The following is a 15,814-nucleotide window of genomic DNA, read 5'->3' as shown; positions in this document are numbered from 1 at the left end:
GCAGTCACTGGCTGAGGACAAAGCCATATAAGCAATCTTTATCTGCTTTGGCCATGTCCTGTCCCCTCCTCCACTCGCATAATCAGCACAAACCGTAGTGTCTTTCAGCAACCGCACGTGGACGTGTTGGTAAAGGGGGGCATTTACATTTAACTTAAAGATGCGTTCAGTGCCAAACTATTGTTTACTAATTTAATAGCAGAAGAGCAGAAATTGGGTCACTATTATGTTAAGTTTTAACGCGAAGAATAATTGAACTGATCAGTCGATACATTTCCCTTTTCTTTTTCTAGTAATATTTTTAGAATTGTTACTTACAGTAAAACAAAATTTTTAGAGATGATACCGAAAGTGTTGGTTCGGGGCGATTTAAAAAAAAATTACTTAAAACTACGAAGGATTTTTTTTTTTTAAAGTTGTAAACTTAAACAAAATGAACTAAACTACTGAAAAAAAGTCATTGTAACTGTGCGACGCTGCACTGCAGCCGCTGTTGCTGAATCGTTGCGGCAATAAACCGAGCAGCAGAGAAGAGTAGACCTACAACATCCGGGCAATAGTCAGCTTGCGCAGAAACGGAATGGCGGAGGTAAGTGAGCGAAAACGAGAAATGTAATGACCCAAATGTTAGAGAAGCTGGGCCGAATTTAAGACTTCTGTCACTCCGTACGATACACAAGACTGCCGAGGGTTTGGCCGGCTGGTGAACGACCGCTGAAAGAGAGCTACGGGGGCTATTTAACTGGGAAGCGGCGGAAGAAATGGAGAACCTCTCCAGCGTATCGCCTCTCTCCGCGTTCTTGGCTTTAAAGAGCCATTCCCTCAGCCTTGATAGTAAAGCCGTAGAAAACAATAGGGAGCCCGGTAGGGTCTAACACGGGGGTGCTGAACTATTTCAGGTGTGCCTTGCCGGCGAAGTGGGTTTAGTGAAAAAGTTGGGAGACATGTCATGACTCGGCGGCGGTAAACTCCGACCGTCTCTTTCAGAAATATTGAGAAGTAGTTATTTCCTTCTTGCCACTCGTAGCGAGCCGGAGAGAGGAAGAGGCGTTCAGCACCAAGTCGCAGGAAAGCGCCCCTGGTCAGTCAGACAGCGACCGACGGGTTGGGAGATTTTTGGTGACTTTTGGCGTCGTAAGAAGTAGATTATAATCTAATTTAGAGAGCGCTGGGACTTCATGTGAAGTAGGTTTGGGCGAGATTCTTGTACGGTTACTGCTGTAAGCGTGTTACCCAAAGTTTCCCACTATGGTTATAAACTCTTTATGTGGCCTTCATCCTGTACGTACATTGTATCTGATTAGTTCAGACCAAAGCCGAGCCTGGAATCGTGTCGATGAATCAGGAAAACCACCGTGAAGCTTTTTTTGTTAATGTAGTATCACAGCAAAACCGACCATCCTGTGGTGACAATTCACAATGAGCTCTTGGACATTTAAATATCTTTAAAGTTACATTACATTGCGCTTAAACTTCCCACAAGTGCTATGATCAATCTGTTATTAAGTTTAATACCTAAGTCTGGATAGCAGCAGGTCTCATACGTTGAAAGAAGAGCCCTTGAAAAGTGAGGAGTCAGCTGACCTGTAATGGGATGAGCCAGGATCAGCCACTATTTGATCCTGTGTTGTTCATGTGTTCATTTGTGCCGAGTGCCACGGCACCATTTTAATGTACTGTGCTATTTTACATGAGTTTGAATGCAACATAACAGACATACTGTCTTTATCTATGTGCATGTTTGTAGGTGGGTGATAAGCATCTAAACATGAATGCAGAGCTTGTGGCCTAGTGGAGAGTGGAGGAGATACAGCAATGAAGGCCCTCATCTGGAGAAGCAGAAGTCTTTACGGGTCTTAGAGGAGTTGGAGGAGGAGAAGAGTCCTCGCTCGATGAAGATGGCGACACCATCCCACACTGTATGATCACGTTCTGCCATGTTTATATGTGTGATAAACACAAAAATATTCAGCAAAATAGCTTCCTGTGATTATGGGAACCTTATAGTTGCAGGGTGTACTACATCACTGACAGTAATGGCATCGACTACTATTGTTCAGTACAGTTTTGTTACTCTAAAGTCATGTAACATTTGCTTTTGAAATAATTCAGTTACTAGTTCATAGAAATTTTAACAGCAGCGTTTTTTGACAAAAACGAAAAACAGTCTGAGGACCAAAATCTATCAACCACATACTGCAAGTGAATGTGAATTTTAATAATTTCTCTAACCAGCAGCATCGATAACTCTTAATAAACCCCCCTTTTTATGGCCATTATTTGCCTTCAATATAACATTTCAACAGAATTATTTTAAATTGTAGTTTAACAGAGGAGTAAATATGAAGTTGAAGTTGATGAGTTTCAGTACCTGACATCAACCATCCAAAGCAACAGACAGTGCACAAGAGAGGTGTAGAAGAGAGCGCAGGCAGGGTGGAGTGGGTGGAGAGGAGTGTCAGGGGTGATTTGTGACAGAGGTATAGCAGGAAGAGTGAAAAGAAAGGTTTATAAGATGGCAATAAGGTGGTGGAGTTAGGAATGAGTACATCAGAGGGACAATTCAGGTCGAGCAGTTTGGAGAAAAAAGTTAGTGGGAAGCTGAGATGTTTTGACATGTGCAGAGGAGAGAAAGGCAGGCAGCAGGAAAATAGGAAGATTCATAGATGCAGTGAAGGAAGACATGCAGAGGGTTGGTGTGACAGAGGAGGATGCTAGGGATAGGGTGCGATGGAGGCAGATCATCCACTGTGGCAACTCCTAAAGGGAGCAGTCAAAGAAGAAGATGATTTAAATAATCAACGCAACCATTTACTTTTCTCATAATCTCTACGTCTGTTGTCATAACATGTAAAGTAAAGAAATATTCATTTTTACCTTTAAAAATGCTGAAATTCTGAACACCGTGTTCAGGAAATGACATGGGACGTGCAGATGTTGACTCTGACATTTTTACAGAACAGTTCAATTACTTTGAGTAAACTGAGTCCACTCTGGGGGTGTTTTAGGCATCTTACAAGGAGACTGCTCAATCAGTCTGATGGCATTATTTGGACAGACCAGGGAAAAGTGTCAAGTGTGCTTGAGATAGCTAAACTGACAGACATGTAGATGATTTTCAAGAAATGTGGGTGTTATTTATACATTTCTGTGGTTTCTTTCCCTCTCATACCCCATCACCTCCCCTCCACCTGTCACTGCCTCCCTCTGTGCCTTATTTGTAGGCCAGTGAGCTTCCCTTGGAGGAGCTGCTGGCTTTCTATGGCTATACAGTATCAGATCCAGAGAAGGAGACCTGTCACATGGCTGCCAGTTTGCCAGACATGACACTGGACAAGGTATACAACCTGAGGTGCACCAGAACACACCCGTGGCCTCATTCGTCTTTCATTTATTCATCAAAACAGATTTTGATTGGTCGAATCGGTCAGAGAACTTTTGAGAATCAGTCAAAAATATCAAATTGAATGATTGTACATCTAATGAATATGCTAACTCTGTTTTTCTATTTTTACTGTTCTGTCTTTTGTTTTTATTTTTTTGTCTTATTATTTCTTGTTTGGTTTAGGATCAGATAACTGAGGATCTCTTCCCTGGGGAGCAGGAAGAATCATTAGCCGACGACCTCACCCCCTCAGTCACCTCGAACACCTCGGATCTGCTTCGCCGCATCCAAGGTAACACCCAGGGAGACACGCATTAACACATTTTCATATAACACTAAAACTCGCTGAAATTCTCTGAGCTAAAGAAAGGTTCGCAGTTTGAAATCGAATCGAATCGAATTTCTGGTGCTTTGATGACATTTCAAATAACACAACCTGTCAGGGTTTGTGATCCTAGGGAAATGCACTCATAATAAGTATTGATTCTATACAGTTCTGTGGAAGTTGTTATGAGATGTTCCTGTCTGATAGCATATATGTGTCACTCTTCATATGACACCATTAAATCAAAGGCAGAGAGATATTTCAAACTACAGGAGTTTTAATATATTGAAACAGTCATATCCAGATAGTGATTCTATGTGAAAGGTGCTGACTCTATAAAACATGAAAACTAAATGTACAGCAGGTATGCAGCTTTAGTGTTGTTCATGGTGCACAGACTGAACACACTGAACAGGTTAAAAAGAGGAGGTGCCACTTTGCTCATTGATTTTGTGCTGAATTGTGGTTCATACTGAGTTAGATGCAGTGTATAGTCATTTTATTTTTTATCATGACTATAAAGAGTTGTGGTTTTAAATATGCTTAAGATTTCTTTTATTAATCAGCAGAAAGATTTGGCTTTTAAGATGGCATGGAAAATCTTGTGGTGTTATTTGAATGTTCTCCTGATCTTTCTCTGATATTTCATGTGTTTTAGGTGGAGACAAAGACACATTGGTCGGTTCATCAGATGAAGACTCTGATGATGTCTCTATTCCATCCAATGAAGAGCAAAAGGTGGGTTACTGAGTATAGTAATCTTATTTTGACTAAGTGACTCTCAATCACCTTTAAGTTTAAGGGAGACACATTACGTTGCAACTTGTCTTTATGGGAAAGCAAATCAGATAAAATGCCAATAGCAAGACAGTTAGGCAGCAATAAAATATGGGTTATCAACCCTTTGGTAATGGTTCTTTTGATCAGTGCAATCAAAAGCTGAATATACACTAGGCTTTGGTTACATTTATATAAACATGACACTTTTTCCTGCTCTGGCACTAATTATAATTCAAAGTTAGGCTACTGAGCTGAGACCTAATTTCAACAGAACCATGATGCTTTTAATGGGCTGGCCAAAAATGCTCTACTTAAGAAAATTCAAATTCATATAAGCCAGAGAAATGGTTAATAGGAAAAAAATCTCCCAAGTTCTAAAACCACAGTGGCTCAGCTTTCTAAATGTAACAGCTTGTTTTGGACAGGCCTGTGTTTCTCATGGTTGTAGGTCGACACAAAGAACACTAACATGTGTACATTTTAAAATAAAATTTCAGCTTTTATAGGCATGATCACACGTTTCACAATTATTACTATTCATGTTTGGATTTCCTGTTTAGGAGATCATGGTTGGCTCCATGTATCAGGCAAAAATCCCTCCAATCAGCCCGTACACCTACCAGGAGAGAGGTAAGCAACTGAAAATGTCATTTTTGACAGTTGTTCTGATATATATACACATTTATATATATCAGGGGTGCAACGATACACAAAATTCACAGTTCGGTTCGATACTTTGGTGTCACGGTTCGATATTTTTTCAATACAAATAAATGTTCATGCTTTTTTAATTTGTCATTTATTAAAATTATAAATATATATTTTAACTCAAAAGTACAGTTTTTAAATTTAATGTTGCTGAAACAACAAAGTAATAAAAAAAATAAATCTATCTGATCGAGAAATCACTCATCTTTGGAAAAGAGAGTTTATTACAGAGAAATGGCTCTTTCAAAATAAAAGCTATACTATACGCTTCTTCTGGGCTATATTCTCAGCAGCATATTAAACATATCAGGTCCCCATAAGGAGAATCCTGTGCTAACGGCTGTCTAAATGACTCGGGTAAAGTTTGTAGCATGCGTGCTTGTTGTTTTTGTCTGCTTCGACTTGTTTTTGCACTAGGATGATGTCGGGGTAAATGTGCAGTAATATTCGTTGTGTTCCCACTAGTGCTGTCAGCGTTAATCTGAAATGACGTTAACGCCACAACACGGCAAATCTCCGTTAACGTGCTGCCACGGATCGCCCCGTGCATGGGGCTAGACGGCGTCAACACGTTAACGGGCTAACTGCGCTAACACACTAGTTCCCACCCATGTAATTGAGCATTGCGTGGCACATCCGACATACTGTTTTACTTTTGTCCATGACGCGCTTACCTTCAGGGTCATACTTCACATGAAAACCAAAATAGTTCCAAAGGCCAGATCTGAATGAGGGTGGGGGAGGAAGTTTGCCATGTTGCAACGAGCTTCTGTCTTGCTAGCTTGCGCTGCGCTCAGTAATGGATCTGCGCTCGACAGTGCAGCCTAGGCGGAGTAGTCGAACGCAGATCCACTGAGCTCTCAACACAGACAGCATCGTCAGAAGAAAAGTTGATAAAATAAATTAAAAATTTTGTATTGTTCGATACATTTGCGTACCGAACCGAAAGCACTGTATCGAACGGTTCAATATCGATATGAGTATCGTTGCACCCCTAATATATATATACATATATATACTCGACTCGGAAGTAGACCTGTTGCTCTGTCTGTGGCTTTTCATCACACTCGGGGACCACAGTGTTGTTTTCCGTAGACATTTCCCTCGTTGCCGGGTTTCAAAAATGGCGATGTTGAGTTTCGTGAATGAGACTCTCTTGACTCATTAAGTGACACCGCTGACCAGCCAATTGGTGGCATGCAGTCTGACGATGTCACATTTTAGTATCTGCTCAGATCACTTGGAACCCCGGCCAAGCATGTGTACCTTGTGCCTGGTACGTTTTTTTAGGAATGATCTAATGGAAAATCCTGAAAACTGTGGTGAACCGTGGCGAGTTGATCAGATGGTACTAATGGAAGAGGGGATTACGTGTTTAGTACTGTGTCCAAGCACTTTTGACTCCCCAGAGTTGGTGTGATTGATGTGTACTGTGCTGTGACCTGCTTCAAGATGTAGGACCAGCACAGTTCTGTTGGACTCAGCTCAGTGTGCAGAGTGTGGTCGTGCTGCCTTCATTAAAAATTGCTGTTACATTATTAACAAATCTATAAGGAATGTGGGAGGACAATTTGTCACTGCTTCTAAAAAACCGCCCAAATACATCCACAAAAAAATACATCAACCTCATTGTGCTCGGCAAGACTGCCTTTCAAAGCATGTTGATGCATGAAAGAGTGAGTGAGTGTGAAAGAGAGGAGCTGAGGCACTGAGAAAAACCGAGGTGTATTCAAGTCCATAATGTAAAGCACAGTGCAAACACGAACACGATACAGAGTAAACGTGTCTAATGTGTCCGCTGTAAGTCTGAGAAACTGTGCCTGTCACCCTCTAGCTTACAGCACCGAAGACCAGTTGTTGTGGAGGCCAGGGGTTCTGCCAGTGCATGAAGTGGAGGAGTTCTTGCTGAATGCACAAAGACCCCGTGGCCAGGAGGAGGCAGTAGGAACCGAAGAGGTCATTGTCCAAGACAATGAACAGGTACATCTCAGCAAACACTGCTGGCTACTTTTGTTTGTTTAAGCTAGTCTGTAGTAACACGTCAGCGACCCCTCTTCAGTAACGAAGTACTCTTCCTTCATGGCAATGTCGCAACTGCCCCCCACACAAAGGCGAATGACTCATCTTAACCAGTTTTTAGCTGTGGTAAAATATATAAATGTGCCTTCTGTACACGCTGAAAGAAACAAACAGCTGGATAAAAAGAAGTCCATGTATTATTAGATCTGTGTACTTGAAGATTTTACTTTTGTCTTGTTATTCAGATGTCTGGATTACTAACCTCATCCCAATCTCCTTAAGACGTTTCAGAAGACTTCTTCTACTTGTCTCGTTTAGTCTGCATTACCTGAACTCATAGTGGACCATGGCTAAACATGGTCAGCCTTTATGTCCATAATCAAGAGTTCTTGTTTTCTTTAACTTGCCTTAAACTGAGAGGTAAGTCTTCACTGAGTGACAGTTTTTGTGTTTCCTCTAAACCTTCAGGCACTGTACGAGTTAGTGAAATGCAACTTTAATGTCGAAGAAGCACTGAGGCGATTTTGTTTCAACGTGAAAGTATTCAGTGGTAAGAACTATCCTGTTGTCCTACTTTCCCCAACTGGGCATTTTACACCTTTGTGAACAACCCAGAATAAGTTTGTAATAATGATTGGTAGTATGTAAATTTAAAGTCATCAGAAAATTGTTGCACCCACAGGTTTCTTCCTGTTAAAAGGGAGTTTTTCCTTCCCATTGTCGCCAAAGTGCTTGCTCATAGGGGGTCATATGATTGTTGGGTTTTTCTCTGTATCTATGAAGCGCCTTGAAGCGACTTTTGTTGTGATTTGGCGCTATATAAATAAAATTGAATTGAATTGAATATGTCACAGGTTTTTGCAGTTATAGTATTTTATACAATTTTGTAATCCATTAGCAAGGGCAAAACTTAACCGAGGAATTCCCAGACATGAAACTGTGGCCTATTTTCAACCGTTGACCCTAGTTAGGCATTTATACCCACAACACACAAAATTTTATCATATTTAGTTACATAAAACCGTTACCATACTATACAATATAGATACAAGTCAATAAATAGAGATAACTAGGGAAAAACATAAATAAAATGAAATGCACATAAAACGATACAGAAATTAACAAATGATTTTTATTTGCCATTAACCAAAATTTGACTTTTAATGAGAGTCAATATCTATAATTAATTTGATTTCAGGAGGCCTGACAGGACATGCTTCCTGAATAGGTGACAGGTCATTATGGAGAATGCTGATTGTCCAAATTTAGATCTTTGATGTGGAGTTTTACAGTGTCCAACATGGTCCTAGTGACTGCCGTCACCGTCTTATGCATCTAGATGTATGCGGCCAGTCTGCATTTAAAAACTACTTTAACATAAAAGATATGAATGAAAACATCAAAACTAAGTGGACTGTATTTTTTTAAATTCATTATTTAGAGCCTGTTTATAAAAAGATACAAGGTGCTTAGTTGTAGATGGTGATACTTAGACCCATACTGTCATAAAATATCACAAATTGCGAAAATATGAAAGAATGCATAAACAGCTGGGCTGCTGCAAAGTTCATCTAGTGTTGAATAAGATTGAAAACGCTCAGATTGGTCTTAACAGTCTTTGAATTTGTTTCATGTTTATCAAATTTGAGTTGCGGATCTCAAATTATTATTAAAAACGTAAAATGTTCAATTCAATTCAATTTTATTTATATAGCGCCAAATCACAACAAAAGTCGCCTCAAGGCGCTTCATAGATACAGAGAAAAACCCAACAATCATATGACCCCCTATGAGCAAGCACTTTGGCGACAGTGGGAAGGAAAAACTCCCTTTTAACAGGAAGAAACCTCCGGCAGAACCAGGCTCAGGGAGGGGCGGCCATCTGCTGCTGTTATCATCAGCCTCTGGGTAGCTTGCAGGCAAATCACTGATAAACAGAGTGCAAAGCATTGGAACAAGTAGCAGTCCTTGGGGAATGCCCATTCTGTTTTTCAATAGTTTCACTAATTTTCTTTCTTGTTCATCCATCACACACTGCACATTTGGGTATATCGTGATTGGCAGTGTCAAATGTGTTTTTTAGATCAAGAATAACAAGACCCTCAAAAGTTCGTGTGTATTCCACCCCCACAAAACTGCCACCAAAAAAGCCCTTAATACTGTTAGTAAAATAACAGGTTGCTATTTCTGCGTAATATTTTGGTCTAAAGCTGAATTGTTTCAGGGAAAAGAATTGATTGGTCTGTAGATGTGTAAATAGTTGTGTTACCACAACATTTTCAAGTATCCATGACAAAAAAGCGAGTATGAAAAAAGGGCAGTCGTTGAAAGTCAGCCTCCCCTGGTCTTCTCAATAAAGCCTGTGTTAGAATTAGATCTGCAGTAACAGCATACCAGTGTCAATGAAAAATCTATGGTATTCTTAATAAAAGAGAGAAATGCAGGCTTATTCAACAACCCAAGGCCAGTGTAGTTCTTTTCCGGTGCAAAGTATGACGTTTCATTACCATTTCGGTGGAACTATAGCTGCCAACTTCATCACTGCAGAGAAGGAATAACTCACTGATGTGACCTCATGACCTTCAAATCAGAAATGAGCCTTCAGTTTAAGTCCAGTTTTATTATGCTAGAAACAGGAAAGCAAAATTAACAGATTATGATATTAAGAGTGTCACTTTTCATTTCAGTTTTTCTGTTCTATTTAGTTTATGTGATTGTAATTACAATTATGTAAAAATGTAAAATTATTATGTAGTTTTATAAACTTATTTTTGATGTCCGCTGTCTTTAGAAGAGCTCTGCTCCTGGAGCGAGGAGGAGTGCAGGAACTTTGAGCATGGGTATCGAGTTTATGGGAAAAACTTCCACCTCATTCAGGCAAATAAGGTGAGCACCCAGAGGATGACCTGCTACCTGATATGCTGATTTAAAAGTGTTGACTATTTTCCGCTAATGCAAAAACAACCTCTTCTTATCCACAGGTACGAACACGCTCAGTGGGCGAGTGTGTGGAGTATTACTACATGTGGAAGAAGTCTGAGCGTCACAAGTACTTTACTCAGCAGGCTACCAGGCTGAGCCGCAAGAAGTACAGCCTGCAATCAGGGAGCATGTGAGTGTTGCTGGGACACCAATCTGAAGATAACCAGAGTCTTTTAGATAAAAGGTGCAATCAGAAAGAACGGCACATAAAAAGCAAGAACAGCCATCGGATTTCAGGTTTGTCTCCTTGTGGAGCACTGCACTGCTCCCCGCTGCTCCCATCTGTCCACTTGCATCTTAATTATGGCCAACAAATTCACTCAAACCTCTTTGTGAATTTGTCCTGTACTCCACAATGAAATCTAAATGGAAACAGTTTGGACTACAGAAATCCAGCAAATGTACATGTGCAAGTGATCCGAGTGGGACTTTACAGAGAGCAGTTCTGAAGTGTTAAAGTGTTGCACAAGGAGACAGCCTTGAAGGGGAAACCTGCTTTTAGGAATGTGTCAGGAAGTACTTCCAAACTCTGCCATATCAAACATGCTCTCCAGAGTAGCTCAAAGTAGCTTGAAGATTTTTGGTTTTTTTCTGATCCCTGCAAAAATTTTGGTATTTTGTTTTTCTAAATGGTAAAAATGGTAAATGGCCTGTATTTGTATAGCGCTTTACTAGTCCCTAAGGACCCCAAAGCGCTTTACACTACATCCAGTCATCCACCCATTCACACACACATTCACACACTGGTGATGGCAGCTACATTGTAGCCACAGCCACCCTGGGGCGCACTGACAGTTTGTATGATTCTGTCTCATAACAGAATCATACAAAAACTATGAAGCTCATTTTCATGACACTTGATAAAGAGGTAGAGTTCGGGTAAAGGAAGTGCTAATTTACACTTTGGTACATGTCTAGAATCACTTCCTGTAAAATTGCCAGATAGGCTTTGGACTTCAGAGAGGTCTACTTTCTAAGCGTGAGACCTGTCAGGTAGCTCAAGGATCAATTCTAAATCTCTTACTTTTTAATTCTTACATGCTGCCATTGGGCAGTATTTTCATGAGACACGGCCTCCTTAATATTCTGTGGGTTACTGATGATCCTGATAGTATTGATGATCTCTTGCTCGCTCAGTTTTAGATTAAACTGGTCTAGATGTTGCAGAATTTTTAAGAACATGATAAATAAAAATTGTTGACCTAACTTGCAAATTAGAAAACCTGATGCGCGCTTTTAGTGCGTTATTAGGTTAAACCATTGTTACGCTCTTTCTCCAGTCCACCGAATAAATTAAATAAATGTAGTACAGGTAAGTAAAAGGTCTACACTAAAACTACATCAGGTTACACCAGATGACCTATTACAACTGGAACCTGGAAGGGCCTAATTCTTCATTCCCACATGTTTTTGCTTCACTTTAACAGCATTTTGACAAATTCCACCTCACTTGATCTGTAAGCAAATAAAGTTTTCGTGAGCTATCTGTTAAAGTCTCTCACCTCAAAGGACATCTAAAGATGCTGGTGGTCTGCAAAGAGCTGGTTAATCCAAGTTACCGTATATGAACAGATTTTACAACAACTACTGTCTGAGTGAAAACTGTGAGCTCTGTAGGTCGCAAACACATAATTTATCAGAGCTGGAAGTAGTTCTGCTGTGTGTTGCAGGGAGGATGGAGACCAGGATGAGGAGGTTGTGGAACTCGAGGGAAACAACAGTTCCACAAGGTTGTTGCCTCACAGCTCCATGGGCACAGGGCAGCTGGAGTCCCCGTTACCTCCACAGTCGAACCTGGACCAGGACAAACAAGGTAAAAACCAGAGGTCGCCTCATAAAAACACCTGACGTGATGGCTCAGATGGAAGCTCTTTATATTTACTTTGGTCAGCTCTTGCCACACAAAATGTCCTTTCTTACAGAGAACTAAAATAATATTCAAATAATAGTGAAGCAAAGGCTTCAGTCTAAAGTGTTATTAACTGTGGCCTTAAGTTCAAAGTAAAGACACAAGCTTCTTCTTCTTCTTCACAAAAGAAAAAGTAGATAAACAGAAAAGTTTCAGTGTCTGATAAAACTGAAGCTATGTATGTTTATCCATCTTTTTGTACATAAACCATTTACATGCCATGTGAAACATACATGCCAAATCATCTTTCAGTCACGTTATACATGGGCTCCATTGATTTCCTGTTTGTTTATATATTCTTCCTGTTTATTTTGACATATTTATTATCCCTGTCTCATATGAAACATTTTATGTCTCCCTTCCTTTGTTTTCCCCAATATTTTCATGCTATACATTTGTTTTGTGTTGTGTTTTTGCTCGCATGTATGCACGTCTGCGCGTGTGTCTGTGTGTGCGCGCTTGGGCATGTTGTGCATGTTGATGGTGCTCCAGAAGAAGAGGGCCGCCCCAGGCGCAGACGAACTCCCCGTTTTCTCTTAAAGCCATGACCTCAGTCCACTCAGGCCACAGACAGCAGGTTGAGCAGCCTGCAGGTAAAGAGGATGAGTACAGAAAACTAAAATAATGTGGTCACTGGGAAATAATCAGACAAATAAATAGACAAAGTTTAATGAGAAAGGAAAGAAACGGGTCTAATGTAAACAGCCTCCTCTGGCTGTGTAATAATTAGCGCATTTGCAAATAGTGTCTGAATAATGTTGGAGATGTTATTTAAAATATTGCTTTTTGCTTTTTTCCCTTTGTTTTTTCCAAATACAGTTTTTTCTCTTATATACCGTCACATCTTTTCAAAATAAGACGGCTGTATTAAAATAAACTTCAAAATCAGTGTAGCAAAAAAAAATGCATTTATTGCAGTGGCTCGCTGATATACACAGCACAGCATGTGTAGAATTCACAGTATAAAACATGCAGTAAACAGAGTTGTGTAGATATTTCAGATAGTTCATAATCTCCTCATATGAGGAAGATGTTTGAGGAGATTACCCAGCAAACATGGTTCAAACTGCGACGTCGCGTCCCTGGTCAGGACAGGTCGGGGTGCGACGCCGATGTAGAGCGATGGATGTAGATGTTGTTTCCGCATAGAACAAAAGGGACGTCGGCTCGTCTCTTAAACGGTGAGAAATGAATATTAAGTTATTGCAAAGATGGAATGATAGCCATTTTTTATTATTTATTCATTATTTTTTCACAACTAATATGTGGTTGTGAGCAGATATCCACATGAATATTTCCGTGGATTTTCCATCGTCACGTACTCACAGAGTCGTTGGAATCTTTTTAAATGTTTTAAATAAACAACACTTTTAAGTTGTTTTCAGTTTCGTAAATCTGAATTTCTTTTCATTTTTTAGCACATTGGACAATTATTCCCTCTCTGTCTGCGACGTCGACTCAGGAATGCTTCATTTAAACATGAAGTTCGGTTTTCTCGACCTGAAAGCGTGAGGTCACGAGTTTGAGTCACCACTAAGGTTTCTTCTTTTCTTCTCATGCTTTTCTTGTGAGAATTTAATTTCTATTTCCTTTATTCTGACAGTAAAACAGAATTTTTAAACACAAACTTTCTCGTGCTTGAAAATCTAACAAGGACGTTCGACAAGAACATTCTTGATATGGGTTCAGCTTTCATTTTGGAACTATGACTATCGTTCGAGAAAAGACCGCCAGCCATTTAAATGTTTGCTGGGTACTCTGTAGTAGAAATAGGTACGCTAGAAGAGCACAAAAGCACTCCTCAGATGCCATTGTAACCATAGACATCAAACATACACCCTAGAATATATGACAACAGTAATGGAGGTTTTATTAATCTGTCGTCCTGTGAATTTCTGTACGTCTGTCCAGATGGCGAGCTGGTGATGGGCTTGTCAGAGCTGTGCGGCGACGAATGTCCTCAGCAGCTGTTCGGATGTCCTTTCTCTCTCCCGCCCATAGACGGCCTGCAGGAATCTGGCTCAGATAGTTGTTGTCCTTCAGCTCCAGTCCAGCTCCAGTCTCAGCTCTTTGCTGAGACCTCCCAGTGGGCCTGCGGGAACTCTCCGGCCCTCCATGACAACCACGGGCTCCCAAACTCTTGTTTCTTTCAGCTACACATGCGTGGCGAACATTTACTTTCTGAGGGCCCTGACTGTGGCACAGTGAGCGGTGGGGCCAGTGCTTCCCACATGCTGCAGGTGGAATTTAGCCTGCCGTCCTCTTCATCATCCTCAACCGCTGTCCTCCCGTCACACTTCCAGGCATTCGGCAGTTTGCTTCACCCCTCACCCGTCCAGCATCCTCGCTCTCTCACACAGTGAAGGGGACATGGAGATATCTAAGTGGTACTCTGTGTAATTTGCCCTGTGTGTTTTTGGTTGGTAGTGATCTTTTACAGCAGGGTGAAAAAGAAATGAGAGGACAAAAAGTGCGTTAATGCAACTTGCTTGAAAACAGATGGACCTATTACCTGTGTTAGCAGGTGACTTGTGTGCCTCTTCTTAAAAGGAGGCGCTCGAATCCTACGCCCATTGTGGAATGATGACTGTGTTAATCACTACTTTCAGGCATTGATTATGTGCTGCTGTCCATTATTCCTGAAACTGATTATTGACAATGTTGACCACTGCTGCTTTGTTTTCTTATTTATCAGAACAGACAAATTTGACTGCTGCTCAGATTTGGTTTTCCCCCCCAGATTCTTACCGTGAATACAGACAACATGACTGTTTTTATGCTCCACATATCAGTCAGCATTTTCACTGCTGCAGCCATTTCAGATCTGCTATTGGACTGTACCTCACCTGATGTAATACGGGGGTGGGGGGGTCTGACTACAGAGTAAAATCTGTCCACTTATACAACATAGAATAGTTTATTTAAACATTAACTTAAAATGTTTTCTCCTTTCTTGGCCCTACATATCTGCTTTGTCTTTATTCTACACAAAAGTTCATCTTTCTTAAGATTTAAAAAAATATGAACACCTTAAAGGAAAAAAAGTTCTACGGTTGATTTGAATATGCAGCAATGTAGGAGCCTAATGGGGCGCAATAACTTCCTGTTTTATTGTATTTTATTTCTTTTTTAAATTTCCTTTCTTTTTGCTTCTGTGGAAATTTTCCTCTTTTTTCCCACCACTGAAAATGTATATAGATTTATAAAGGTGCAGGGTTTTGTCATCAGTCATGAACACCATTTCTCGTATGATGAATAACTGCTACCATGACGAGCCTGTTTCATATAATGGGCTTAAAAATGAAAGACTGAAATATAAAACTTTACATGCTAAGCTGCCATATACAGAAGTGAGAATACCCGTGTGCAATATCGCTGAAATATAAAACGGTTCACGAGTGAAATATTTCCACCACATAAAGATAAAACAAAAACATAAAATATACATAAGCACAAAAACAAACAAACGCAGTTGTGGTCAGAAGCTTACACACGAGTCATCATGTGCATGAATGTCATTGAAATCTGGGGCTTTTAATTATTTCTTTGAACTGTTCAGTTTCTGGGGAGTCATCTTTAATGACTTTACAAACATGAATTGTGTTTGAATTTGTTTTCGATCTTCACTAATTCACACAATGTCAAAAATGTACATAGAGCTTTTCAGATTTATACATTTGGTTAAATTTCCTTTATCGACCTGCAG

General features: G+C 40.2%; 1 protein-coding gene across 3 annotated transcripts; it reads left to right on the top strand.

Moving 5' to 3' along the window:
- The first annotated feature begins 542 nt into the window (after positions 1 to 542).
- Positions 543 to 15,685, top strand: mier2 (mesoderm induction early response 1, family member 2). 3 transcript variants are annotated; one of them, XM_005734092.1, is made up of 13 exons: positions 543 to 589; positions 1,748 to 1,919; positions 3,225 to 3,338; positions 3,569 to 3,677; positions 4,369 to 4,448; positions 5,051 to 5,120; positions 7,033 to 7,178; positions 7,686 to 7,767; positions 10,009 to 10,103; positions 10,199 to 10,329; positions 11,870 to 12,012; positions 12,604 to 12,701; positions 14,020 to 15,685. In XM_005734092.1, the coding sequence occupies exons 2-12, from the start codon at positions 1,773 to 1,775 to the stop codon at positions 12,654 to 12,656; spliced, it is 1,170 nt and encodes a 389-aa protein (XP_005734149.1). In that variant the 5' UTR covers positions 543 to 589; positions 1,748 to 1,772; the 3' UTR covers positions 12,657 to 12,701; positions 14,020 to 15,685. The 3 variants fall into 3 exon arrangements, with proteins under 3 accessions (XP_005734149.1, XP_005734148.1, XP_005734150.1); XM_005734091.1 differs by having other exon boundaries at positions 12,601 to 12,701; XM_005734093.1 differs by lacking the exon at positions 543 to 589 and having other exon boundaries at positions 1,856 to 1,919; positions 3,230 to 3,338; positions 12,601 to 12,701.
- The last annotated feature ends 129 nt before the right edge of the window (positions 15,686 to 15,814 follow it).

Source organism: Pundamilia nyererei, unplaced genomic scaffold (assembly GCF_000239375.1).
Source record: "Pundamilia nyererei isolate P.nyererei 1_Seehausen unplaced genomic scaffold, PunNye1.0 scaffold00056, whole genome shotgun sequence".
In the NCBI taxonomy this organism is placed as follows: domain Eukaryota; kingdom Metazoa; phylum Chordata; class Actinopteri; order Cichliformes; family Cichlidae; genus Pundamilia; species Pundamilia nyererei.
Note: the sequence above shows the minus strand (reverse complement) of the source record. Positions and strands in the feature narration are given on the sequence as shown.